The following is a 26093-nucleotide window of genomic DNA, read 5'->3' on the forward strand; positions in this document are numbered from 1 at the left end:
CTCAGTGCAGGACTTCAGCATCTCCTAGAGTCGGGTGGAGTTGTGTGTATCGAAAACCTAACAGATGGCTCTGTAAAGAAATAGGCAGCTTTTGTGCTGTTACTTACTGCTTAGGTTACTGAGCGTGTGCAGCTGCTGGTGCTTTGCTGGCAGTGCCCAAGGGCTGAAGGGAACTCACGTACTCTCTCCATCTCTGTCTTTCAGCTCTTAAAGGCTTGGGGGCAGTTTAGGGTTTTTGTGAGCACATGGAGAAGAAAACATGGCTGAAAATATTCTCAATTCACAAAGGAGATCCTTAAACTGAGAATCTGCGTTTTCTCAGTGCTCTGTTTGTAGCGTGTCTCATACACTTGGCTTCTAGTCCCTGACCAAGGCTTCCAGGCTACATGCAATTTCATTACAGTCTGATGGCTGGCATTGGAGTAGGTGAAGATAAAAATGCAATTTGTGCCTAGAAGTTACGTATGTAGAGTGAGCTTGTAATACTGGAGGCCTTCTCTGAAATCATTGCTATCAGGAAATATGTCCTGAGGAAAGACTGGCTGTGCTGATTTGACAGCTACAGTTGCTCTTAGCAGGGCTTTAACGTGGCTGATTTTTAACAGATGAAAGTAAAGGCATTGTGGTCTTGGGTGAGAGGTCACAGAAAATCCCTGGAGATAGCAATTGGGGTGGCTTTTACTGCCAATAGCCACAGCCAAGGGGCTTATCTTGCATGAGTTATGAATGTGGGAAGGCTCCTAGAGCTTCTGGTCAGATAAGTGGTAATGAATGCTAGTCATATGGAAAGGTCACCAGGGAAGGTTAAGTTTCATGACTGCACTCATAGCGACGTCTCCTTTCTGCCCCTCAAGGGGAGAGGTGAAGCCAGCCTGTGTGGTGGCGAGAGCACCCAGAGCCCTGCTCTTTCCATGCTGCTACAGAATTCAGCTTTTGTGATCAAAATACACTGCTGAATTTCAGCTTCAGCTTGAAAGGAGGTATATCATTGTGGTTGTGAGGAAACCTTGACACGCAAACTCAACTAGTGTGGTACTAACTCTGGAGACAGCCTTTCAACTAACAGGCCTGCAAAATAAGAGTTATCACTTTAATATATTGCCTAATCTTGAACGTAACTATATCATTATCGATTAGTTCAGCATAAAACTTCAGATGTGTTTATCTCACAATCTTTCCACACATTGCCCACTGCCAGAAGCCTCAGCTCTCCCCACAGCAGCTGCCAAAATTTCCATCTTTCTGCCGATACTTTCTTTAGCACCATTGTGCATCGAAACATTTGCAGCATAGTAAAATGTGAAAGCTGTGTAGCATTCCTATTTATTTTGGAATTCAGTTTTTTTACACAAGGAACACTGTAACTCTGCCATATTTACTTTCTTGATTTTAATTCAATAAAACATTTACCTGAAGTGGACACAAAATTTCCAGTTCGCTGTGGAAAGCGGAGGGCCGCGCTGCAGAACTTGTTCCAAGTTAGTGCAGAGTGTGTGAGGGCTTCTTGCCAGAGCAAAGCGTGGGAGGGAAGTCAGGAGTAAGAAGAGTCTCGCTGCTATCATCAACAGGCGCCTGTTGAAAGGGTAGAAGTTATGGATGTCAAGGCAAGATGACAGGTTCTTGGGTTTTTTGAGTTTTATACTTCCAAGACAAACCAATGACTGGCAAAGCAGCTTTCGTCTAAGACTGTCTTTAAGGTGCTTTTGCTTCACCTTGGATAAGAACCTGCAACCTCAGATAGTGAAATGTAGTCAAGTTTTCTTGGGTAATCTTGGCTTTACAGTTTGATGTAGTAAGGAATTAGGGTTGGGAAAACAATTAGTTTAGAAAATGAGGAGTTTCTGGGAATTTATCACACACCTAGGCTTTTTAGCAACAGAGTAAGCCTACAGGCTGGTGGGGGCTTCCCACGGCTGCCCTGAGTTGTCTTACCCTTCCTCCTGCTGCTAAGAGAATAAGGCTGTCTTTCTTCCTATTCACATACTGTTGAGGAAGGCCATCATACACAGGCTATTTTTGATCCTATTCCTTTCCCTAATTATATGTAGCTTTTACAAATCTGTCTGGATGGCAAGATCCCATATACTTTGAAAGAGCTCATTTGATCTAAATTTAAGGATGTCTCATGTCCAGTTGTGAAACTTGCTATTTTAGTTTGTCCTACCTACAGCTTTTACTAAAACAAGAGGAAAAGGATGAAAAGGAGAGGCTGAAAAGTGTGTGTGTGTGAGGGGAGGGAATGATGACTCATAAGTGGGACTGCATTTAAAAACTAAAAGTACCAAGGTGTACTGATCACAAGAGAGAAAGTTATGGTTTTTGTGAAGAAGGCACAATTTATCTTCTGAACAAATTAAGGTACACTTGTGGAAGAACCCATGAGCCTGAATTGATATGGTGATTTTGGAGAGAACAAATCTATTTAAAGAAATGAACTTTTAGTGCAGCCTTTAATAGGTGATATTCTAGTGCTAGATTCCACTGGAAGACTTCTCCAGGCTTCTGGAAAATCCCTCTTGGCTGTCTGTTGCCTGTGGGATAGTTGTAATAACTGCATGGTTATACAGCAAGGCAGATAGCAGGGAAAGAGGGGGAAGGTAGCAGTGCAAGAAGCCAAATGGGCTTTCTCTGAACTTTAGGATGTAATGAATAGAAATTAAAGCTCATGAATAGACACCTGAGTTTCTGCTTTCATCCCAGGTGTTGTCTCTTTCACCTCTCTGCTAATGTTCTCATCTTCTGGTCTCATTCTGGCATCCATAAAACTTCCCTAAAACTTGATGTCCAACAGCCTTGAAATAATCCTTTCTATAGAATTTTAGTGTGCAGTTATAAGGATGGAGTTCTTCTGTACACAGCGCTGCAAAAAGTGTGTGGGGTGTTTCCTAAAATGTTTACCAGCAGTATCTAACAGCAGCCCTTCCCACCTTCACCCTTCTTTTTTTCCTGCCTTTCTTCCCCACCAGCCAAAAGATAACAAAGATGTAGCTGTCCAATGCGTGAATGAGGCTGATAGAAAACATGTTTAATTTTGTAAAGCATTTTGATTAAAAAAAAAAATTGTCAGTATGACATTGGGTGAAAAATTGTCTAAGTGACAGGAAAATGGTCTCTTTGATTGATTCTAGAAGTATTTGCACAAATCCCAATACTATGGAGTGCTTTCATCATTGTCCCAGATGTAAACAAAAAAACTGTTACTGATAGTAATTGCTAGCAGAATAGTATATGATAATGGAGCTCTCACAACTTGCTCTGTAGGCACATTCAAACACACTGCATCTTTAATACAGCCAAAGGCAAAGCTGTATGCCAGAGAACAGGGAATGCAAGCTATGCCTTATGAAAGAGGGCCTGTATCCTGGAAAGCAGCACTTCTCAGAAGTCTGTAGCGGACAAGCAACTGCGCACCAGCTTCCAGCGCAATGCTGAGGAGCTGTGGCGCTGAGGCTTGCATCCTGACATGCACAAAAAAAAGGGACAGGAGAGGGGATAACTTTTGCCTCAGTGAACAGTTTTGGTGCAGCTGGCATTTAACATACACATTTCAGTGCTAGTGCTTTGAAAGGAAAAATGTTGAAAATGGAAGACTGTTAAATAGGGTAGAAAAAATTATTCAAGGTCTGATGAAATGCCCTGCAGTGCAACTTAAGAAATATTTTGCTTATGAAATTAGTATTAGGGGATGACTTGACTGGTATACAAGATACAGAATTGAGAGGGGTAGTGGATATAGCTGATGGTTGCGCTGCCATCCGAAGGACCTTGATGGGCCAGAGAAATGGGCTGACATGAACCTCACGAAGTTCAGCAAAGGGAAGCGCAAAGTCCTGCGCCTAGGGAAGAATAACTTCAGGCACCAGGACAGGCTGGGGCCAACCTGCTGGAAAGCAGCTCTGCAGAAAAAGCCCTGGGGTCCTGGTGGACACTGAGTCAACCATGAGCCAGCAACCACTCTTATGGCAAAGACCGCTGATGACCTCCTGGATGTGCATCACAGCAAAAGCTTGGTGGATTAATTGTTCTTTGTGACATTGCACAGAATTTAAAACATTAAGAAGCTGGCTATCTTTGCACTGTTTCAGCCACATATGCTGTACACTGCCAAACCAACCGGTGAAATAAGAGTATGTGTGACAGCTGCCTACCTTGATGTGGGGAGGGAGGATATCATGGGTCCTTAGAGTGGAGCAACTCGGGTGAGGTGAAAATCAAGTTCAGTTTGTAGTTAAAGATATGTACTGTGTATGTGAAGAAACCTTCTGACGGCAGTACCAGCTCCTGATCTAGGATGAAGGGGGCTGTCAGCCACATGTGCAGTCTCTAGGTTGTTGCAATCTGTGATTCTCTACCTCTCCCTCTTCTTACATGCTTTTATCTTTCTGGGACTTCTGCTGATTTGGAGCCTCCTTTCCGACTGCTTCTAGGAATAGTTGCTTTTGGATATGTAAGCTGTGTTTCCTGTTTCTTTGGCACTTGTTATTTTTGTTACTTTGAGGTTTGGTATGTGGAGGAGGTTTATTGTGTTAACTTCTTCAAGGTTACTTAAGGATAATTTTTAATGTGATGCTAGTAATTTCATTTTCAAAGTTGTACCTAATTAACTTCTTGCAAATGATTAATCGATCTCTCCATGCAAATCAGCATTATAGTTACTTGTAGGTGTAAATAGAACTTCTCAGTGTTAATCTGTTGGGACTTCCTTAACGTAAAGTAAAACCCCCACAGTTTACATAACTTGCAGAACTACCTGAATTACAGTCAATTTCTCATTGTCTGGCTCTCTAAGTGCAAATCATTGCATCGCATCTGGGTCTGGTTGTCTACTGAAAGTGGTTTGGTTTTGTTTTGTTTTATTTTGTTTTAAACTTTTACAGTGTCCTTTGGTATCTGTATAATATTTTTATCACCCTAAATGGATTCGAAGTACATTTATTACTTTGGGGGAATCCAGCTGTATGGTTTTATACCTGCATGGAACTCAGTTCAGGAAGTTCTTCAAAATAAAAGGTTTTATTACTTTAGATCTGATTTCTCATAACTGATTACATTAATTGAACAAGTATTTAGATGTAAGATCCATCACAGCTCAGGAAGTGAATTAAAAATAGAGTCAAGACTGGCGTTGATTTTTTTTCAAGAAAAGATTCTCCTCCTTTGGGGGGCATGAAAACCCAACACTAACATTCATGTGCTCCTGAGTATTTAAAACTTACTGCCTTCTAGTTTGTAGCTCTGCTATAGTTTCGGAAGTGTTTGCATATGGATCTTCTTTGTCATTAATTTTTTGAAAGACTGTACAAGTTAGTTGGTTCCTGGTGATTCACCACTCAGTAAGTAAAGCGAGGCAGTCCCTTGGCACTGCAACTGGTGTAACTCAGTATGGGTATCTTGTGTGGAGTGCAGGAAGGTTTGGGGTGCCAAGGTGGGAAATCTCAAACTGTGGACCTGTGCAGACAGGAAGGCTTGCACTCCAGAAACTTCACTGGTGTAATTCCACAGATGCCGTCCTTTCTTGGACGTGCTCTGTATCCAAGGAAAACAAAGTTCGAGATGCTGTGGCTCAGTCTGGCAATTTAGTGAGCAAACTTTGTGATGCAAGCCCAATCTTGCATCATTACAGTGTACCTACCCTGAGATAGCGCTGGTGTGGCTTTGTGAGTGCTCCTCCTTCTCCTCTATTTTCACTTCATACATATAAAATCCTATTAATTCCCTCTTCCTAGAGAGTTTTATGACTATAATGTACATGTTCTGTAAGTAAGGAGTAACTTTCCTCCCAATTCCTACATGGATATATAAGCCCAGTATACTACTATAGTTTTTAACCTGTGTATCTGATACTTCATGGCATTTACTGGAATTTCCTCCAAGGAAGTTCATCCTACCCTATTCTCCAGCTCCCTTAATGTCCTTCCTCTGCCTCCCAGGGCTCATTTGTTTAGTAGACAATTTGGCAAACAACTGACAGTGTTTGAAAGTTTTTCTTTTTTAAGTAGCTGTGCTAATTTCTACATATAGAGTGGAAGCCACTCAGTGGAACTAATCCAATCACAATCTTATTTTGAAGTTAATGACTTTTTTTAAAAAGTACTTTTAAAAATAGTCATTAAGTACAAAAGACAAAACATTCTCTAGGGGATATATTTTGAGACTGACTGCTTTGTGATGGTTTTTCTTTGGGACCAACCTTTAAAATGGTAAGGAAGATTGATTTCCCTTGATCCAGTTCAGTTTTAGGCTCACCAGTCAAGAGGCTGAAAGTCTCCTGAAGGGCTGAAACATTGCAAGCAGCTCTGCTGCCACGTGAAGAGGTAGTACCCTATCACACACCATGTGAATTTAAACTATCACTTTCTTATTTAGCTTACTTTGATCTTGATGGGTAATGCTAAAAGTGGGCCCGTGTTAGTGTAATTGTTACATGTATATGCAATACAAAGAAATTACACCAAGGAGTCTCTTATGCGGCTGGTGTGTCGTCATGTCCTGCCCCCCCGCCCTCTTGCCATTGGTTTGAAAGTTCAGCATCAGGCCTGTTTTATGATAGTCTTGTTTTCTTCAAAGGATGTCTGTGGTGAGATATTACTGACGTGAACTGCAACTGAAAACCCCCAAGCTTTGCTCTGGAGGCAGCAGCCTTGCTAAAGTTGTATTTTGGGGAACAGGGGTAGGCGAATGGCTGGTGGCTTTGACATCAGTCTGTAGGATCAGGCTGGTGTTAAAGCCTGCTGGTGGCAGGGCTAGCCTTGCCCCCGTGGCCCTGACCATGCTCACCGTGGAAGAAAACTGTCTTGCCGCACCCAGCCACCCCAAAAGCCTGCAGTCAGGATTCTCCCCCAGGCGATGGTTGGTCTGTTTGTGGTCCTGTGTGTGAGTCTTGGCTCTTTGTCAGTATGTTGCCTGGAATTATTTTCTCCAGAGCTTCCACCTCAACCAGGCAGGTGCAGCTCAGCCTCCAGCAGCCCTTGGGATGAGGCAGTAGCTGTTACATGGAGCCATTTTCAGGACTGCTCGGAGGCGTGTGTGCTCCTCACCTTGGGCAGTTTAGCAGTTGAGATGAAAACTGGGTACAGTTTCCTGAAAATAACTTTTCATATTTCAACATGAAGTGGTAACTGGAGCCTTCAAGCTTAGTACAGTGCAAAGCCATTGCTTCCAGTAAGAAGTAATTGTTTCATATTTGGTGGAAAAAATTGCAATAGAAAGATCTCAGATGAATCATTTCCTATGCAGCATAGGTGTAATTCTGTTGGTTTGAGGCCTGAAATGTGGCTTATGCTTTGGTTTATTTCTTGCACAACTCTTGTAATGTCCTTCCCCTTCTAGTGCAAAGAAAATATGAGGTGCTGCACCAGTGCAGGAGAACATGATAAGCTGCACGTTTTAGCAGTGGCTACTATATGGAGCACAGGCCTGACAGGGCATAGGCTGATCCCATGGCTTCTAAGTAGACTGAAGAGCAGAAAATGGGTTGTCCCCTTACCTCAGTGCCTGAGTTACCTTGGCAGTGGTGACTCAGAGATGCTCTGACCTTCTGGCAGGTCAGCTCTCCACAAGATATCAGGATGAAAATCAAAGGGAATTAGTACCTTGAGATTGTAATCCTCCTTCAGAAAAAATTACCTGCTGCAGATCTAGGAAGAAACCACCATTTTCATTGCTAAGTTTCACGACTTTCTCAGTTTGGTTCAGGTCACTGTGTTTCATTTAAAAGCGGTTGAAAATGTTCATCTGTTCAGACAGGACTGAGATGAGAGAAGCGTGAACCGCCACGTATGGCTGAGGCACAGGGCATCGATGCACAGCACTGATAACGTGGGAACGAGCTATCCGCGCACTAACTGTTGAGCGTATCTGAAAGCTAATGTATTCCTTTCAGTGGGTGTTAAAAATGGCATTGTGTGATGTTCTGCAGTAATGACTGGGAGGCACTCATGACACTTGCATTACTTCTTTCTGCGTATTCAACCTGAGAAGGGAAAGCCATCGCTAGGTTCCTCTGGCTTGGGTCCTACTTTCAAAAAAGAATCTGCCGCTGAAACTTGGCCACCCACATTTTAACTTCTTTGAGCTAAGTATAAGCCTTAGGGTTTGATATTTAAGCACTTACAGTTCATGGCTTCTTTGACACTCCTGATACTTCTGAGGGAATTGTGAAAATGGAAAATTGATGGAAATAAGATGGTTTAATTAGGCCTTGAAAGAAACTTCACCACAGCTATGCTATCAGCCTTCAGCTCTCAGGGTCAACTGCCTAAATGAGGAGGGGCTGCAGATCATCAGAACATAGTTTAATTTGATAATTGTGAGATGTGTCTTATTGAATGATAAACCTGATTAAGACGTACAAAGGGTGTTTTCTTTTAATATTAATCTACTCTAAAAACAAGCAATTTGACTGTAGCTGAATGAATAATTTCAGTATAGGAGCTAGAGAAGAATTTTCCTCAGTCTAAACTATAATAAACTGATACCTGATAAGCAGAAAAATAAGCTGATAGTTTAGGAAACACAAATTGGTGTAGTGGAAAGGATTTCTTGTCCCCTTTTTACTACAGTTGCCATTTTCTGAGAAGAAAATTTGGGGCTTTTGTGTTGGAGTAGGTTAATCAGGATGATTTCTATAAGCTGCGTTTCCATTTGCTTTAAAATGCTTCTTTAAATGTTACTTTAAATACCAGCTGCTTGTCACTCAACTAATAATCCTGACTAATAAGTAGTGATATTTCAGACTCCTGTTCTTCCTTTTGTTGGTTTTACAATTTATTCAATTTTCAAGGCACTATTTTTTTGTGTATCTTTTTATATGCTTTTACCTCAGTCTAATGAATAAGCCATGTGTAAAACTTAATTTTGAGGTCATGATTTCATTAAAGCACCATTTCTGGTCTTGTTCCTCTGTGTAGGGTAGTAGGGGAATGCATACTTTTGACAGAGAAGCAATATTTTTGGAAAGAGTTGAGAGGACTTTTAGAAACCTCCCTTTTAAGAACATAGTTTGTCTTTGACATGCGAGTAGCTTAATTCCCAGCTATTTCTTTTTCTTATTCTTTTCTTAAACCCCCTTTTCATGGCTTTATACTGTTGGAATTAACTACTTAAAACAAAGGGTAGTATGGTACAAATTGTTGGTATCTGTGTGTAGCCACTGGGGTGAATATTTCTTCCCTCTCCCTTCCAGGAGTTCGGACTGCAAATTTATCTCCTCATTGCTGGACAGAAATAGGAATGAAATGAGGAGTTGTCAGTAGGAGTTCGAAGGCAGCAACTCTGATAGTCCTCTTGCATCTTTTTGCTGACCTCAAGTGTTTCCTCACTCGTGATCTGACCTGCAGAGCTCAGCCCTTTCCCTGCTGAGAGCTCCTCTGCTTTCCTGTCTGCACCTCTCCCCATTTTTCGGTCTCTCATGGCGCTAGCTGTAGTGTTTGCCATGTCCTCAGCTGGGTACAGCCCTCTGGCAGGCACTTGGAGCTCTCCACATACCAGAGTTTGTTCATTTGAGCACATTCAAAAGGCACAGCCTGTATCACCTCTTTCAGTGGAGAAATTTCCCTAGCATATGAATATTTCTGTGCATTCAGCCCAAGGTGTCTTTTTTTCTTTGCTTCTTCTCTTATATTCCTCTCTCATCAAGCTCCAGCTTAATTTACCCTTTCATGTAAGGCATTTGCTTTCTTCCCTGCAGCTCCTGACCTCCAGAACAGTTCTCTAGAGTTCTCACCTCAGAATCTCAGCTTTTAAATTGCATTTTTAAGTGACTGCTTAGTTTTGAAAACATGGAGGAAAGCCTATGGGAAGTGCATGGGGATTGTTACAGCGTCTGTACTATGGCTTCCTCGCTGCAGTCAAAATTTATCTGTGCTCTCTGGATAGGCTTGCATCCCCTCCCCAGTAATATCAGCATTGTGGTGACAGACAGAAAACCTGCCATTTTATCTGCCCCTAGCAATTGTAATATCTTCTAGAGAATATGCCAAACTTAGTCATCTGCCCTTGCTTAACTTGCCCAACTTAGTCGTTGCTCTGAGACACCAATGGAGACACAGCTGAGCACTAAGACACATTTCTCTGGCTTGCTGCTTAGCATACTGTCATCTATCACTTAATACACACAATTTATTCCTTGCTATGCTTGGTCATTTCCATTCTTCCTATTTTCCCTGCTCAGTCAACCCTAAATGGGAATTGCTTTCCAACTCCTCATCCCGTTTTTTTGGAATAAGTTATTTTATCTTCTGTCCCCATCTCAGCAGACTTTGTTCCAGTTTACTTTTACTCTCATTCAGAGTTCAACTTTTGTCCCTTTGTATTTAAATCAAACTGCTGCTGTTCTAATGTACCCTGAATGCCTGCTAGGGGAGCAGGGGACTTAGACGTGTCCTGTCCCGGACAGGACCTCCTGGGAGATGGCATGTGCGTAGCCTGGGCAGGCCCAAGAGCTGTGGCGCTTGCAGTTTGAAATGGAATTTGGCTGTTAATGTTTATATTGAAAACGTACCAGCTGTGCTTTTCCAAGTGTTGTTAAATTTGGGATTTTGAGGGAATACAAAGGCACGTGTCCGGCTCAGGCCATCCTTCTGTCCAATTTTCATACCTGCTCAAGCATAATGGGTGCAGCAATATTTCAGACAAAGGTTTTTCAGAAGGTAGCACAAGTAATGTAACTTTTCTTAGGTCTGTCTCTTGCAAACAGTGCAACCGTCTTGCATCCAGTAATAAAGCTGAGGGAGACATCTAGCAGGAAAAATTTCAAATGTGCATAGTTTGGCAAAGTTCTGCTCCATGGCTTTATCATTGGAAAGAATTAGAGGACATTTTACTGCTTTTTCCCTCAAACATAGAAATATAAGCCTAACAGAAATTGAGGCTTTGGTTTGACACGGTGCAGTCTTCAAAACCTGATGCTGGCTGTCCCCCGCCACAGCACTTCCCTCTCTCCTGTCTTGTCAAAACCCCATGCTGGCTGTTAAGTAACGCTGTGCGCTCTGCTATCAGTTATGCTCCTGCAAGGTAACACTCTGACTTTTTTTTTTTCCTTTTTAATTGGTGCCAGTTTCTTTCCCCAAGAACTGAAGGTGATTGCTGCATGACACTAAAGCGAAGACGCTCAGTTGCCAAGCTGATGCCCAAGGGGGATGGAGGGTGTCCCACTCCTCCTGGCAGGCAGCCTGTGGTGCAGACAAGTCACCTGGCAAAGGCTAACCTGGCAGAAAACTCCTCACATCTGTGTTGGAGGAGGGTTAGGTTTCTGCTGGTTGTGACCCCTTGGGCCAGCTCCCTGTGGGTTCCTGATGAGGACCCATTGGTCAGGTGCTGCCCGCACCAGGGGGACAGGGGTAGCTCAGGGATGGAGTGAGGACACAGGAGAAGAGGTGGTGGCAGCAACCTGTTAGACCCAGGCAGCTGTGAGGTCAAAACAGCCCCTTAAGAGGGATGGGCTGTAATTTCCTGATTGCATCTTTTCTATCCCTTTTTCAGTTCATGAAAATTCATTGTTGTTTTTCTAGTCTTCTGTAAGCACACCTACCTCCGACCTCTTCATAAAAGTTAATCACTAAGACTAGTGTTGTAAAGTGAATTTCATCAGGTCCTGCCTACTTGAAAATACTTAGCTTATCCTAGTAGATTTTAAACTATTTTCCTGTAGACACAATTGTTCTTAAGACATTCTTGTGGGTTTGACTCTGATGTTAATTGTGGTCACTGTCTGGGGTTTTTTTGTTTGGTTTTGGGTTTTTTTATTGTTGTTAAAGGGATTGAAGCTAAAGCATAACTACATAGAAGTCGGTGCCACCTGGTTTTAGTGGTCCGCACTGAACAGTGGATCAATAGTTGTATCTATACCAGCAGTTGCTTGTAGTGTTGAAAGAGAAAATGGAGTAAAAAAGTTGATGCCAAACACTTCACGTCTCCACCAAGAGGTTAGATAGGTGTCTGCTTTAGATCAACAGGATGCTTTCCTGTTACTTCTATGTCTCTTGCTGGATGTATCAGTTTGTGGCTTTACCTGTCTCATTGCCCCACGTGCTTTATGATCCTTTCATGACCCCCTGGAGGAATCTGACGTCCATTTACTGAAGTCAAGTTTCACATTGCTGAGTTCTTAGTCCCTATGCTTCCTACCTTTCCCTATCTTTGGGATGCTTTGTGCTGGTCGTCTTTGGCTTGCTGCTTCTTAGCAGGCTGCACATACTGTATCAGAGTGATTGATCAAACAAAGCAAATAAAGGTAACACAAAATTTGTACAAAACCTTGTACAAATACTGCAAATAATGAATGTAGTGCTGTAGCAGAAATAAGTTAAGCAAATAAAGATTTTATTTTTTTTAAAGGTGTTACTGATTGCTGTATGCAGGTTTCTCAATGGAAGTCTGTTATCAGAAAGCACTGTGAATAATTTTGGAGATGAGAGAGAGAAACTGAGAGTCACCCAGGATCTCTAGGGCAAAGAAGATGACACTAGAAGGTCTTTGGTCTGTAAATCAGGGAAGAAGAAATTGAGACAATATACCACTTCAATCCTGCATCTTGTTATGAAGCTTGTAAAACAGGAAGGGGAAGAAAGCACTTGCTGAGTGACGTGTAACATCTGGCCAGAAATTAAACATTCCCTAGGGTTTGCTAAAATTGTCTCTTGGTAACTTCACCAAGCTCTTTTAAACTCTTCTAAAATATTTCCCTCTGTATTTCTCTGTGAGGTTTTCTGTATGCTTTATGCCCTACAAAATAACTGTCTTACAGCGCTATCTCTGCCGTCTGCTATTTTTCCAGAAGCCAGTCAATAGTCCTGCGCTGCCCGTAGGTACGGTACACTGGTGAGACTGACAAAAGTGTGTTGTTTGTAACATCCCGGACACACAGAGATGGGCTTTGGCTGCTGCATGCAGCCCAAGGATGTTGTTTATGTTCTCTCACTACCAAACCTGATTATTTGAAGTTCACAGGAGAAAGTTGTGTTTAACCACAAAAGCAGGGGCAAAATACCATTGTTCATGTCTGGCAAGCAAGTTGAGACAAAAAGTTTTGATGTGTAGTCCAAACCAGAGTTTCTCTTCTGATGGAGAATGCTGCTGCAAATCTCTGGATTTTAAGCCTTTAGCATTTCCCCTCCTTCTCACACCTGGTTTTGAGATTCTCTTTTTATCTTTAATTGTATCCCTTTGGCCTAGTCTTCCCACGCCCTGAATTGTTCCCTTTTCACCCCCCCTTCCTTTTCTCTTATAGTTCTCAGGGTGGAAGAACACTTTAAAAAAAAGTATGAAATGTATTTCTCCCTCCAGAATAGCTGTAATCTTAATTTAATCCAATTACAGTGGCTAAACATATTAGCTGGATGCTTTTGTTAACAGTTGACCTTTTTAAAATCTGTGTCCTTGGATCACAGAGCTGATGTCTCAGAGAGAGGAGCACAGGTGTTTCATGCTGTTAGAAGCTGCCACCAATGGGCCGCCAGGAGTCCGGTCCCTGCGTTGCTTAGAAGGGTGCAGCTAGTTCACTCTTGCTCTCTCACTGATAAATTAGTGCCTTGCCCCTTCGCACAAAATGTGTAGAAGAGTGGTTTGAGTGCTCTGCACATGCTGTTACACTGTGGGGTATATGAGTTTCATGTGCTTTAACTTGCCTTTTAATAAGTTTGAGGTTTGTAAACGGAGTCCAATACAAAGATGTTAGCTAGCTATCCATACATATATGCATATAAATTAATTTATTTAGAGCGTTCTGTTGGTCACAGACCCAAAGTAAAACACATGAGCTAAATCCACAATACAGAAATATCTGTCTACAACTCCATAGCAGGATGTATTATTTTATCTTGGTTCACTGAGGAGCCCAATATGATCCAACCCTTTAGGGCAAGTCTAAAGAGCAAGCATGTAAAATACTCTGAATCATTCTACCTAACTGTATAAATAACATTCTTTGGAAACAGTTACTTGGCTAAACTTCATTAGACATAAAACTTCATTTTCTTTTTTTCTGTCTCTTCCCAGGTAATGTGGTTTCTATCATTACGATAACAAGTATCCCCAGATTTAATTTCAGTAACCTGAGTAGCATGACAGGGTATAGAATTGTTTCCAAAGATAGTAGATTGTGTTTCTGTCTAGGAACAAAATTCATATTGGTGGTAGTTTTCATTGCAGTTTGTCTGTGTGCTGCATAGTCTAAATTTCATTCATTATTTTTATTATTTGAGATGTACACAGCTTTCCTTTGAGCTGAATGCAACATTTTGCTGATTTTCAGGCATCATCTTTCTGATACTACTTTTGCTTCACCTTGCTTTTATGTAGGCACCCTTAATGCAAACATGCTAGTTAATGTGAAATAAATGTAGTGGTTGTGCTATCAATGAGTACAAAAATTGTTGACAAGCAGAACAGTTGTCCAATGCTGCTCTTGATGACATGTCTCATAAGTCATTGATGGAAAGCTTATATTAGTAGAAGTTACTGGTCCTCTCAAAGCAATTCTTTCAAATGAGGAAGGAAAAATGTAACTTGCGCTGCTACTACTTATGCACAAACTTATATTGATACAAGGAATTTTTCAAAAGAAATGTAAATTTGTGGGTGCATAGCTGTGTGCTTGAGCATTTGTCTTTGGTTTTCTTAACTGAAATGTTCTCAAATCAAGTGGAGGTAGAAATCTTTTGTATGTATTTAAAAAGCTTCAGTCTAGGCTGAAGCAGGTCATACAACAGTCACTCAGCTTTTCAGATTAAAATATTTGATGAATTTTGCAAACAAAAACCATCAACCTAGTGAACACCTAAGTCCACCTTTGGATTCCCGTAAATATTCAGATTTCCTTCTGATGAACATGGGGTATGAACCTGTACTGATACAGAACCTTGCTGTGAAAAGTTCACTGCTGTCTGCCTTTCCTGTAACCCCAATATTGTGTCTAATAAAGTGAAATACACTTCTTAACCATCCATCAATTAAAAAAATTTGCTGGTTTGTTTTTTTTAACAGGCGAAACGAAGGCTGGAGCTAGGAGAAAGTGGACACCAGTATCTTGCTGAAGGACTAAAGACTCCAAAGGGGAAAGGAAGGGCTGCAACAAGAAGTCCGGATAGTCCAAAAAGTAAGGGAACTTGTAACACGCTTAATGGCACAGAACTTATCATTTTACTAGCTTGAGATCAGAGTGAATCAGTACAACAGGCGGCTGTGTTACCTAAAAAGTAACACAGTGTGTTTATTACTGTTCTCACCTGGATGTGTGTGCGGCATAACTGACCACAAAGCCAGGCAAAGCACATGTTTACAGCATGCATTGATCAGTTGGTGCAGAGCTGCTCAGAGGCTGCAGAGGCTCCTGGCTGCAGGGTCTGTCCCTCTGCCTGCTGGGCAGCCTGCAGCCCCTCCGTCCTGGACCTCCTCTTCAGCCAAGAACATGAAGTTGGGGATGCTTAGGAGAGGTAGATGCTGAGGAATCAAGATATTGTGACAGGATCAATCACACAGTTATTAGGCAAGGCTAATCAGGCCAGCCTTCTCCTTCCTTGCTGAAGTTACAGCAGCTGATTGGCAGGGCTTCTTCCCCCAGGCAGGGATTTGCAAAGAGCAGTAGCTGTGTCCCAGCAGCATTCTATGCTAAATGCTTTTTGTGGGCTCTGACCTGCCTTCTCTCCCTGCAATATGACTCGGTTATTACTGCTTAGTTGCTGCAAGGATTAATTTTTGCACATCTGTATTGCCTTGGGCAACAGTTTTCTTGCAGCAGGAGCTGGGGGTGTAGCCTTGCCATCTTGTTTGGGGGATTTCAGCAGGAGAATTAGGCTTACAGAGGGAGGGCAATGGGGAAAAAGGAGGACTGGGGCAGCAGGGGTAGTGACAGGAGAGTAAGAGACATGAAGGGGTACTTGTCCCTCCTCACCAGTCTAAGTCTTGTATCTGTTGAGGCAGACGGGGAAAGCGAAATTACGAACTCCATAGCAGACAAGTTAAACAACCACAGTTGCTTTAGTTAAACTAAACTCCATTAAGCTAAACAGAGTTCATTTTAAATTGAAGTGTGTTCTCCCAGAAGTTCAGTACCGCTCGGAGCATAGGATGCTGCTGCAGGGTTGATAAGGCTGTAGAGAGAACTTCCTTGCTGCATGACCAGGAGTACATGCCATTTTAGGTAGGGGTCAAGTAACCTCTTGCCCTTCTCACTCTGATCCTCTTACTCTTTTCCAAACCCCGGATTAAAACAACCAGCCAAAAACTGCCCTGCTCTAAATTCACATGGTCACCTAATTGATATTAAATTTTCTCCGTTCATTTTAGGTAGGATTTCAGTTAGGTAGGAAACTAAGGTAGGAATTGGGTAGGAACCTTCTCCAATGTTTGCTTTCAGGTAGGATTTCAGTTTTGACTGACTTCTGCGATCAGGTGTAGGACCTGAACCTTGACAACATTGAGATGACCACCAGGTCAGCCTAAGATCCATCCTGCATAATAACTGAAGCAAATGTACCAGCCCAGCAGACTTCTAATAATGGCTAGCTCATTTCCCTTGACACAAGGGCCTCGAACATTTAGAATTAGAAATTATTTTTATCTAGGTATTTAAACTCTTAAAAGCTCATAAGTGTACAGATGCTATACTTGTGCATGAAAACAGCAAGTAGTCCAGTAAGATCCAAGCTGTTTGCTGAATTCTAATTTAAAAGTGGATACTCTTGCCCAGTTTGAGCATTGTTTGGTTATGGGGAAATGATTATAAATTGTATCTTGCGTCAATCTCCTAATTCACTTGAGTTTTCTGCAAGCCGTGGTCTCTGGCGCTGATGGAATCTGTCATTGTGTTCACCCACTGAAGTACACCTAAGTCCTGCCTAATTGCATGTGAAACACTTACCTTACAAGAGGGGAAAATCAAACGCTGATGAAAGCTGGCTATCAGCCTGATGGAGAGCCATAGGGGAATTTTTGGTATTGCTGCCAGGATAAATAGATACTAAAAATACTATTAAGATTTTGCATAGTGAAAGCCTAAGTAGAATGTTGCTATATGTATCCATCAGACTAAAGGAAATATTTGCATTTTTAAAAATGTATGTATTTGCTCATGTACCTGTGACTTTTGGAAAAGTACATCTTGAAATACAAATAATTACCCAGTGGTAAGTTGTGTCTTAATGCAGAGGTTTGAGAGATTTCTTCAGTAAAAATGAAAGAAATATCTGTAATATGTATCCTTTCATTTCTGGATGCTGCTTTCGGAACCAGAATGAGAAAACTGATTTACCTGGGTCCTTTTTTTTTTTTTTTTCCCTCTTGTCTTTCCAAGCTCCAAAATCTCCTTCAGAAAAGACTCGATACGATACATCACTTGGCCTTCTCACAAAGAAGTTCATTCAGTTGCTGAGCCAATCTCCTGATGGGGTCTTAGATTTGAACAGAGCGGCAGAGGTCCTCAAGGTGCAAAAAAGGAGGATTTACGATATCACCAACGTACTGGAAGGCATCCATCTCATTAAGAAAAAATCCAAAAACAACATTCAGTGGATGTGAGTATTCATTATCCTTTTCCACTCCTGCTGGCTGATTTCACTGTTACAGAGCAGCAGTATTTTTCTTCTCCCGCCTTCTATTCTGACACTTTGCTCCAAGCAATCCTCCAAAACACCTTCTATCAGGGTAAAGCTTTCTTTTTCCATTAAGACAGGTTTTCAGTGTGTAAATAGCATTTGTCAGGGAAATTAGAAACCAGCATTTTGTCTGAATACTGGATTAAGTCATTTGCTTTTGCAAGCAGAGTAAATTTTTAGGTACACACCTCTACCTACTGCCTTCCTCGGTCTTCTTCAGGGTGTGGTTAGAGAAGGGAGTTAGAAACAAGATGCTGAAAGAGCTTAGAAATATTCCCGTTTTCAGTCTTGGTGGTAGTTCCGAAATGTTTTGTCATGATAGAAAGATGCTTTTTCTAGAAGGCGTAGCTTATGTTGACACACTATGGGCAGGTTGAGGGAGAAGGAGCTAAGGACTTGATCTGCACTGTAAAAGCCTGCCTCTTCCCTTTCCTATAGCACAGGCTCAAGTTTTACAAATGCTGAAAGAGCTCCTTCCTCCTCTGTATCTGTAGGGGCTGCAGTCTGTCAGAGGATGGTGGCATGCTGGCACAGCGTCAAGGCCTCACGAAGGAGGTGACCGAACTGACTCAGGAAGAGAAGAAACTGGATGAGCTAATCCAAAGCTGTACCCTGGACCTCAAGCTGCTAACAGAGGACTCGGAGAATCAAAGATATCCTTTTTCTCAAAACCTCAAAGGTGTTCAGTCTCCTTGCTGTGCTCTGTAATACTAGGAGAATTCCTCTAAGTAGTATGATATGAAGCATCAGAAATTTTCAGAAGTGTTGCATAATGGCTTTTAATGTAGTGCTGTATGAATGTTACTTAAGCCACTTGCACCTGTAATGCTTCTGGAATGCCAAAAAAAAAAAAAGAGAGCAAGGTGGTGTATGAAGTAGGCCATTAATATCCATGTTCGCATAGAGTAGAACCAAGCATTTAGCTGATTAATGAGTAGCAACATCCAGAACCCTGTGCTTTTTTGACTCCTCTGAGCCAGCAGCCAGGCCCACTTTTATGGATACAGAGATCATAAACACATGCAGCTAAAGTCTTTTGCTAAGGTAACAAAGGTGCGTGTGTGTGTGTACGTACTCATTACTTAATATTTTTTCTACATTAAACTGATGTGTGTATAAATTACAGACACAGAGATGAAAATTAAGTTGAGAGTCAGTTTAATCTGAAACTTGCAACCAATTTTTAGATTCCTTGGTTAGAGGATCTGTAACAAAATATCATAGATAAAGGTTTTATGAGCTCTCACAATGTCTATTTTGAACTTCATTATTTAATGTAATAACAATGCTCAATTGCATAAGGTTCATAAGACTTCTGGTATTTTGGCCGCTAATACCTCTTGTAAGTAACCAGATCTCATTTTCACTAGATTTTCCACCTATTAGCAATAGAAGACAGCATTTGATTAAATGCTGATGTGAAAACTTTTATTGCTTTAAGTAGTCAGGAGTTATTAAAGATCATCTAATAAGGTGGACTTATTCTCTGTTTTGAAGGATAGGACATAACTACCAGAGTGTCAGTAAAAAAGAATGTGAGCTATGTAAATATTGTCTTTTGATTGTGCTTGCATCTCAAAATGTGTATGGAAGTAAGACCACCGCGTGGCATAGGGAGTAGGGTCACCACTGCCTTGACCCACAAAGAGATTGAAGCAAAACAAAACTGAGCACTACCATTCTCTATTTTTCTAGGGCTGTTTACTGTGGTAGAGAACCCTGCCCTGCGGTTGCTGGGTCCCTTGAGGATGGGCGAGGAGGGATCAGCATTAGCAGCGTCTGCACTGTCAAGTTTTTTAAAGTGGTTCTTTAAGCAGTTTTTTGAAACAATTTCATATAAATGAATAAATATATGAATATATAAATGTTTACCAAAAAAACCCTCAAACTAAAACTGAAATTATCATTTTATTGATGACTTCAAAAATACATTGCATGCACAGCTATAACATGGATCTGTAAATTCCTTTACATTTTTTTCTGTGATTTCCAGTTCTCTGCATTTTCATAGCAAGTGCGTAAAAATTTTTTCCTTTGCACAGTCTGTGAGTAATTGTGGGTTCTTGAGCTTTAGCTTATGTAGCTTTCTGCACGCAAAGGAGAAGAGAGAGGAGGACTTGGCACGGAGAATCCCTTTTGTCACTCAGTAGTGGACTGAGCTGTTAGACCAAAGGGAAGTTCTCACACAGTTTCACTGCAATCACAGCCAGTGTAGAGAATAGAAAACTTTGGACTAAGAGCACTGTAGCCATGAGGAAATGGAAAAATAAATGAAAGATTCTGCCTCTTCTAATAGTTTGAATATATTATAATTTGGGCTGAAAATTTCCTTAACAGTGATTACATTAGCTTATGTGACGTATCAAGATATTCGAAAAATTAGTGGCCTTAAAGACCAAACTGTTATAGTTGTGAAAGCTCCTCCAGAAACAAGACTTGAAGTGCCTGACCCAGTAGAGGTAAGAAGGACCTGGCTTTTCCTGCCAGGTTATCTATCATTTTTCTATAGATGGAGCAAGTGTGTTGCGAATCTTCCTGTGGTAACTGATGCTCAGGCTGGATTATATTAGCATACAGTCCTGTATTCACCTGCCTTAAAAACTTTGGAGGTATTTTTTTAAAAGAGGAAGGGGAATCTTTAAAAGTAATTTTATAAAAAAGCAATCACCGTTTGTTCTTTTCCTCTCAATTCCTGCTTTCCTTCAGAGTAATCCACATTATTTACAGCTTATTCTCTATAAAGTTCATGGGTAACTCAATACCGTAAGCATCTTGATGACTCATATTACTGATACCCTAAACTATTGATATGTCATAGACATGTAGGACTTTCTTTTCTGAAGTAGTAGTTACCGTAGAAACTTGTGGTTTACTCCTAGAATCCATTCTTGCTGTTCCTTCTTCCATCATTATCTTTGCTTCATTGACCCTCATTTTACACACCTGTGTACATTCTGCTAGTGCACTTCTTGTTTGCTGTCGTGCAGTCTGTAGAGGACGGGAATTTCCTTTCCTATTTTATTACAAGTACTTCTATTTCTGAAGCTGTCTGTTCATCTGTGTCCCTCTTCTGTTGCTCCTTACTACTCCAGCCACAGTCTCTAAGTGCCAGCTTTTGCATATGAGATGTCTGGCTCTCATTCTTTTGTCCTCAGTTTGTTTCTTTTCCTTATCTCAGGAAGATGTCTAGGATAAGTTAGCTGCTTCTCCCCTCCCTTACCTGATGTCACAATTGCAGAGAAAATACTTCAGGTGGCTTTTCTTTGAAGATATCCTCAGGAAGTAGCTTTACTTTTCGTCATTCCTCTCATGGTTTATGAACCACATGGTTCAGTGGCTCCTGAGATTTTATCTTTTGGCAGCAAAAGTGAGCTGCCTGACAATTCCCAGTTGCTACAACTGACCCAAGTATGTTGGGCAAACAAAAATAACTTGCACGAGCCACTGCTTTAGAGATTCAAAAATGTACCTGATTTCTTCTCTCAAGGAGCAATGGGACATAGGGCTAAACCCCAGAAAACTCTGTGCTGTGTTCATACCTCTGCGTTATTCCTCCATCCCTACTGTTGGGCTGGTTCCACTGAGCCCAGGGCCACCTGCTTCTGGGCAGGCGGGAACAGACTCCAGGTTACCTGTCACTTTTCCTAGGCCTGTTCTCCACTTGCTTAGTCTCATTATGGTTTCCATATTTTTTTTCCCTGCCTTTGTCCTTAATTTCCCCTTTGAACCTAGGTGCAGATTTTGGAAGAATAAATCACTTTGCTGCAGTGAGGAAGGGATGTCTTTTATCAGTATCCATAAATATATACTGTTATCATTGCTTGCTTTCCTGTTTCTTTCCCTTAGGCATTATGCTTTGATTTTTTAATTCCGTGAAATCAGGCGGGTAGAGAGATGCACACAATCATTAAAACTAGCACCTAGACCTCTCTTATCCCCTATACCCAACTTATTCATTTAATTTTCAGCTTCAGGCAGTAGAAGTCCTATTTCTTCCTCTCATTTACAATTACATTTCAGTGTCTTTTTTTTTTTTTTGCATACCGCAGTCACTCAAGAGTACCTTCCCCAAATTCTACTCTTCCCTTCTTTTTTCTTACTATCTATAGCATTGCCCTAAGTAGTACTCCTAACTGCTTTCTGTGCCCTGGGGCTATCCCTGTTCACTAGTTCTGTGTATTTGTAAATTCTGTCTATTATGCTACATAATTGCAAATAATATGAAGAACATTTTGTCAAAGGGCACAATGAAATCTATTTGAAAGGAGTCTGCAAAGAGGTATATAATGCCTGTATTCATGCTTTTTAAAACTATTAATGCAATACAGCTGGAGCAGGTTTATTTTTAACTGGAGCCATTTATGATTTTCCATCAAAACACTAAAACCAACTTTGCAGATTTTCTGTCTATATATGTTATCCTGTTGTATTGCATCAATGTGTGAAAGATGAGGAAAGATAATTTCTTGATGAATTAGGAGTTCCTGTTACTCAGAAACACCATCAAAATTAGAATTGCTGACTTGAGGGTGCAAAAGGACTTGTATGAACATGTTTGGGTGGAGAAAATGGCATCTCTTCTTTTTTTGTTATTTGGAAAAACTTCCCTGATAAACAGGGGAGCTTATGTAAGGCTACTTGAGTTCAATGTGAATTAGTGTTGAAGGTTTTGGGGTGAGTGAAAAGGATGTTTAGGCATTCTTTTAAAGCAGAAACATTTAGACAAACACATCCAATAACATTTTTATGTATAATAACAAAACCTGTGACTTGCATCCCATAGTTCCATTACATCAGAATGCTCCAGATTATTATGGTTGTAAGAAAATGTTAGGAGTTCAATCCTTTATACCTCTCTGGTTATGATACAATGCATAAAGTGGTGGACTTCAGAGATTTCTGCACTAACGACAGTGGGAAAAGCTTGTACGTACTCTTCCAGTCTACAAGATACATCAGCCAGGCCTTTCACATCTTCAAAAAAAGGGCACAGGGGATTTCAGGTTCTTCTGATTAGTAAAAAATTCATTCAGACACACCCCAATACGAATTTCCTCAATATTGTCAATATTCTGTAGTGTTCATTGGTATAACACCTCACTAATGTTTGTTTTGTTAGCAGAGTGCATTGATACATTTATCTAGTACTCAAGGACCTATTGAAGTTTATCTGTGCCCAGAGGAAAACGATGCCCTCAGTCCAATGAAAACCTATAGTCAGGACCACAACGGAAATATTTCCAAAACCATTTCCAAAGGTAAAAATATTTCTTTGTAATACTAATGGCCTTCCTTTGTGCTCTCACACAAGATTTCATTTTGAACTTCAGATATCCAGCTTTTATTTTTTGGCTTTATTTTTCTAAGAAGTGAAAAGCTAAGGTATCTTTTTTTCCACCATGATTTTCTGGCTTATAAATGCTTTCTTCTGCATCAGTTGTTTAAAATACGTTTCATATTTGCATATCATATGGACCTATGTAACCTAAGTTAATGCAATATCGAGGAGAGACACTATCTTGTTCCGTTTGTTTTCAAATAGGAGAGTAGCAGCAAAGATTCACCTCAACAGAAGAGGCAGAAATCTCTGTGTATGGGCATATGCAGCTACACAGTGGCACTGATGATACCTGTTGCCTAGACAATTTTCACTTTGACTATGAATTCCACTGAAAAATGGGCATCTCACCTACACTCGATTTCCCCTCCCAGCAGTTGTTTAAACCTTGTAAAAGAAAAGTCAGTGGCAATAGCAACATGCATGTTTTTTAGCAGCCCTTTGTAACATATCAAACACAAGCTAGAAATTACATGGAGGCCATTTTTTGTTGGAATGATGCTTTACAAAAGGCCCTTTATGCAGTGGTTACTTTGTTTCATCTGTGTCTAATCTTTCTAATGGGATTAAATGTGTCATCTTTATTTTTTCTCTCCCACCTCTTACAGAAGTGGCTTCTGCTAACTCAGGACAAGGTGACTGCTCAGTAAATATGGCAACAATCTCTCCATTGGCTTCTCCAGCCAACCTTCTCCAGCAGACCGAGGACCAAATTCCCTCAAACTTTGAAGGACCATTTGTGAATTTGCTGCCTCCTCTGCTTCAGGAAGATTATTTGCTGAGCCTTGGGGATGAAGAAGGCATCAGTGACCTCTTTGATGCTTATGATTTAGAGAAGCTTCCTTCGTTGGTGGATGAATTTATATACAGCTGATTTTTCTTAAATGCTGTCCATATCCAAATCATGTTTCTAATGGAATCAAAAAACCTGCCATCATTGAGTTGTCCCCTACTTACTATAAAATAGCATTATTAAATAAACTAGGCTCTCAAACAGTGCTGATATTTTAATTAAATCTCCCTAAAATACTATAAACAACAAGTGAAGGCTTTTACAGCAAGGCCTTCTCCTTGACCCCAAGCTCCAGCACCTTGTGAGTCAGCAAGTGCAAGCAGGTGACCATAAATGTTTGTCTTCACACTCCCCCAGTCTCTGCTTACCGTGACAAGTGGGCTTACGGAGAAGGGCTCAATGAACTGGTTTAGTCCTAAATAACAATTTTATAATAGTATTTCAGGTCGTGCCTTCTGCAGAGAATGCATGTCTCTTGAGTGTTACAACATGGATTGTACCTGCAGTGAACATAAATATGAAGTAATGCAAAAGCGTGAAATGGGATTCTTCAGCTACTTGTGGGAATGTTTAAATTGCTGTCATAAGGCTCATTTTGAGCTATGTATATGTCTCATTATGAGGTCAAATACTTATGTCCTTAAAAGCTTTTAATAAAAAATACACTGTAAATGTAGTGTATATTGCAAATATTGAAAAGTATAAAGTTCTGCCACTTCTTGTAGTAATCACAGATTTTTAAAAATGCTTGTGCGCGCGTGTGTGTGTGAAAGTAGTTTTTGTTGGTTGTTTTTTTTAAACTAGAACGAAGATGCACAGTTCAATTTTACTGCCCCCGGTGTGCATTAGAACTGGTACATAAATTTTTGTGGTACTAAGTGGGGCTTTGTGTTAAGTGCCTACTAGAGATGCACTGTGGGTTTTTCCCTCTATGGAAAACACTTATGCCAAGCTTTGTTTGTTCAGTATATCATATTTATCTCAGTGGGTTAGCTTCCTCTGCTTACAGCTTTTTATAATTCTCTTCGCCAGCAAAATGGAACTAATTTTTTTCCAAAGTACATAACTGTAAGTACCACATCAACTGAATTGCATTTATTTTTTGAAGATCTTTGGTAGTATAGTATAGTACCAATATTTATTTTTTTGAACGTGAGAGGAATTCTAAGAAGTCTTAAATAATTTTTTTTTTTTGAGTGTAAAATATGTTGCCATGTTTTGGGCTAAATTAATGTAATGTTGGTTAGATGATGCCCATATAATCCTTTTGTTTGCATTACTGTTGTGCTTATCTGACATACTCAGAAAATTAGTACTATTTGTACTGTAGTAGAATATTATGTATGCAGGTTTTCTGGTACCATTGAGTTGCTGCTATGAAAGCTCACACATGAAAAGGCAAGAAGTCACAGTACTGATAAGGAAACTGTATGACTGTGTGAGTTTTGGAATATAACAAATGTATAAAGGGCAACACATAAAGAACTGTTAAACAGTGTTAAGTGTGTGTTTATATGTACAAATGTGTGCATAGATCATTCAGCAGTTGTATTTAAGTTGATGTATGTTCTCAACTCACACTTTAGTTATCTAGCAGTTTTGTACAATAGAATTAATTTGTAAACACTGCCAGAATATTTTCTAGCTGGTTTGTAATTTTTTAAGAGTTTTTTTAGATGTGGATCTGTAAATAAAATTGTAGTATTTAAAGTTTTCGTCTTGTGGAAGAGGAAAGTAAAAGTTGTGTGAGCATGAAGATTTGCGAGACAAAGGGGCACTTTTGCGGGGGAAGAGAAAATGAAGACTAACGCAGACCATTTTTTTTTTTTTGTACAAATTAAACACTTGTCCCAATGTGCGTGGGCAAAATACTAATCTAATTTAGCTTTGCATTGTATGCTAGTTTAAAAAAACCCTCTGTAAAATACTGTAAAAAAAAAAAAACAACAAACAACAAAACCCCAACAAAAAAAAGCTTTTATGGTGAGTTTTGTAAATAGATTTATTAAAGGATGACCTGTTCTCTAGCTGTGATCTTACCACTTCAAATGGATGTAATTTGAATAAATTTTGTATGGTAATGAATCAATAAAAAGGATTTTTTAAAGAGTTTAATTTGTATACAGCTATTTAAATTCTTCTTACTCTTGGTGCCTATCATGCTGCTTCTTGGAACCTAGCTGTTACTATTTTCATTATTTGTGCTCACACTCATTTGACACCAGATATGTTTCAATCCCATTTTTTTTTTTCATTATGCTAACAATAAGTTCAGCATTTTTTTTTCTTAAGCCAGAGTCAAACACGAATAAAAGACACATGTAAAGAGACACAGGGGAGAGCCAGAGGTTGGAATAACACAAGTTTATTT

The 26093-nt window shown here is 40.4% G+C and overlaps 1 protein-coding gene across 3 annotated transcripts in view; it reads left to right on the forward strand.

The window, feature by feature from the left end:
• E2F3 (E2F transcription factor 3) overlaps nucleotides 1-25831 on the forward strand; it is a 40826-nt gene extending 14995 nt beyond the window's left edge. For 2 of the 3 annotated variants that reach the window (XM_064443692.1, XM_064443695.1), the window contains exons 2-7: nucleotides 14983-15094; nucleotides 17291-17510; nucleotides 18086-18244; nucleotides 19936-20050; nucleotides 22711-22849; nucleotides 23538-25831. In XM_064443692.1, the coding sequence (XP_064299762.1) occupies nucleotides 14983-15094; nucleotides 17291-17510; nucleotides 18086-18244; nucleotides 19936-20050; nucleotides 22711-22849; nucleotides 23538-23803 (1011 nt within the window). In that variant the 3' untranslated portion in view covers nucleotides 23804-25831. The remainder of the gene's footprint in view (nucleotides 1-14982; nucleotides 15095-17290; nucleotides 17511-18085; nucleotides 18245-19935; nucleotides 20051-22710; nucleotides 22850-23537) is intronic. The other variant, XM_064443693.1, reaches the window with a different exon arrangement.
• The last annotated feature ends 262 nt before the right edge of the window (nucleotides 25832-26093 follow it).

This window comes from Phalacrocorax carbo, chromosome 2, assembly GCF_963921805.1.
Source record: "Phalacrocorax carbo chromosome 2, bPhaCar2.1, whole genome shotgun sequence".
In the NCBI taxonomy this organism is placed as follows: Eukaryota; Metazoa; Chordata; class Aves; order Suliformes; family Phalacrocoracidae; genus Phalacrocorax; species Phalacrocorax carbo.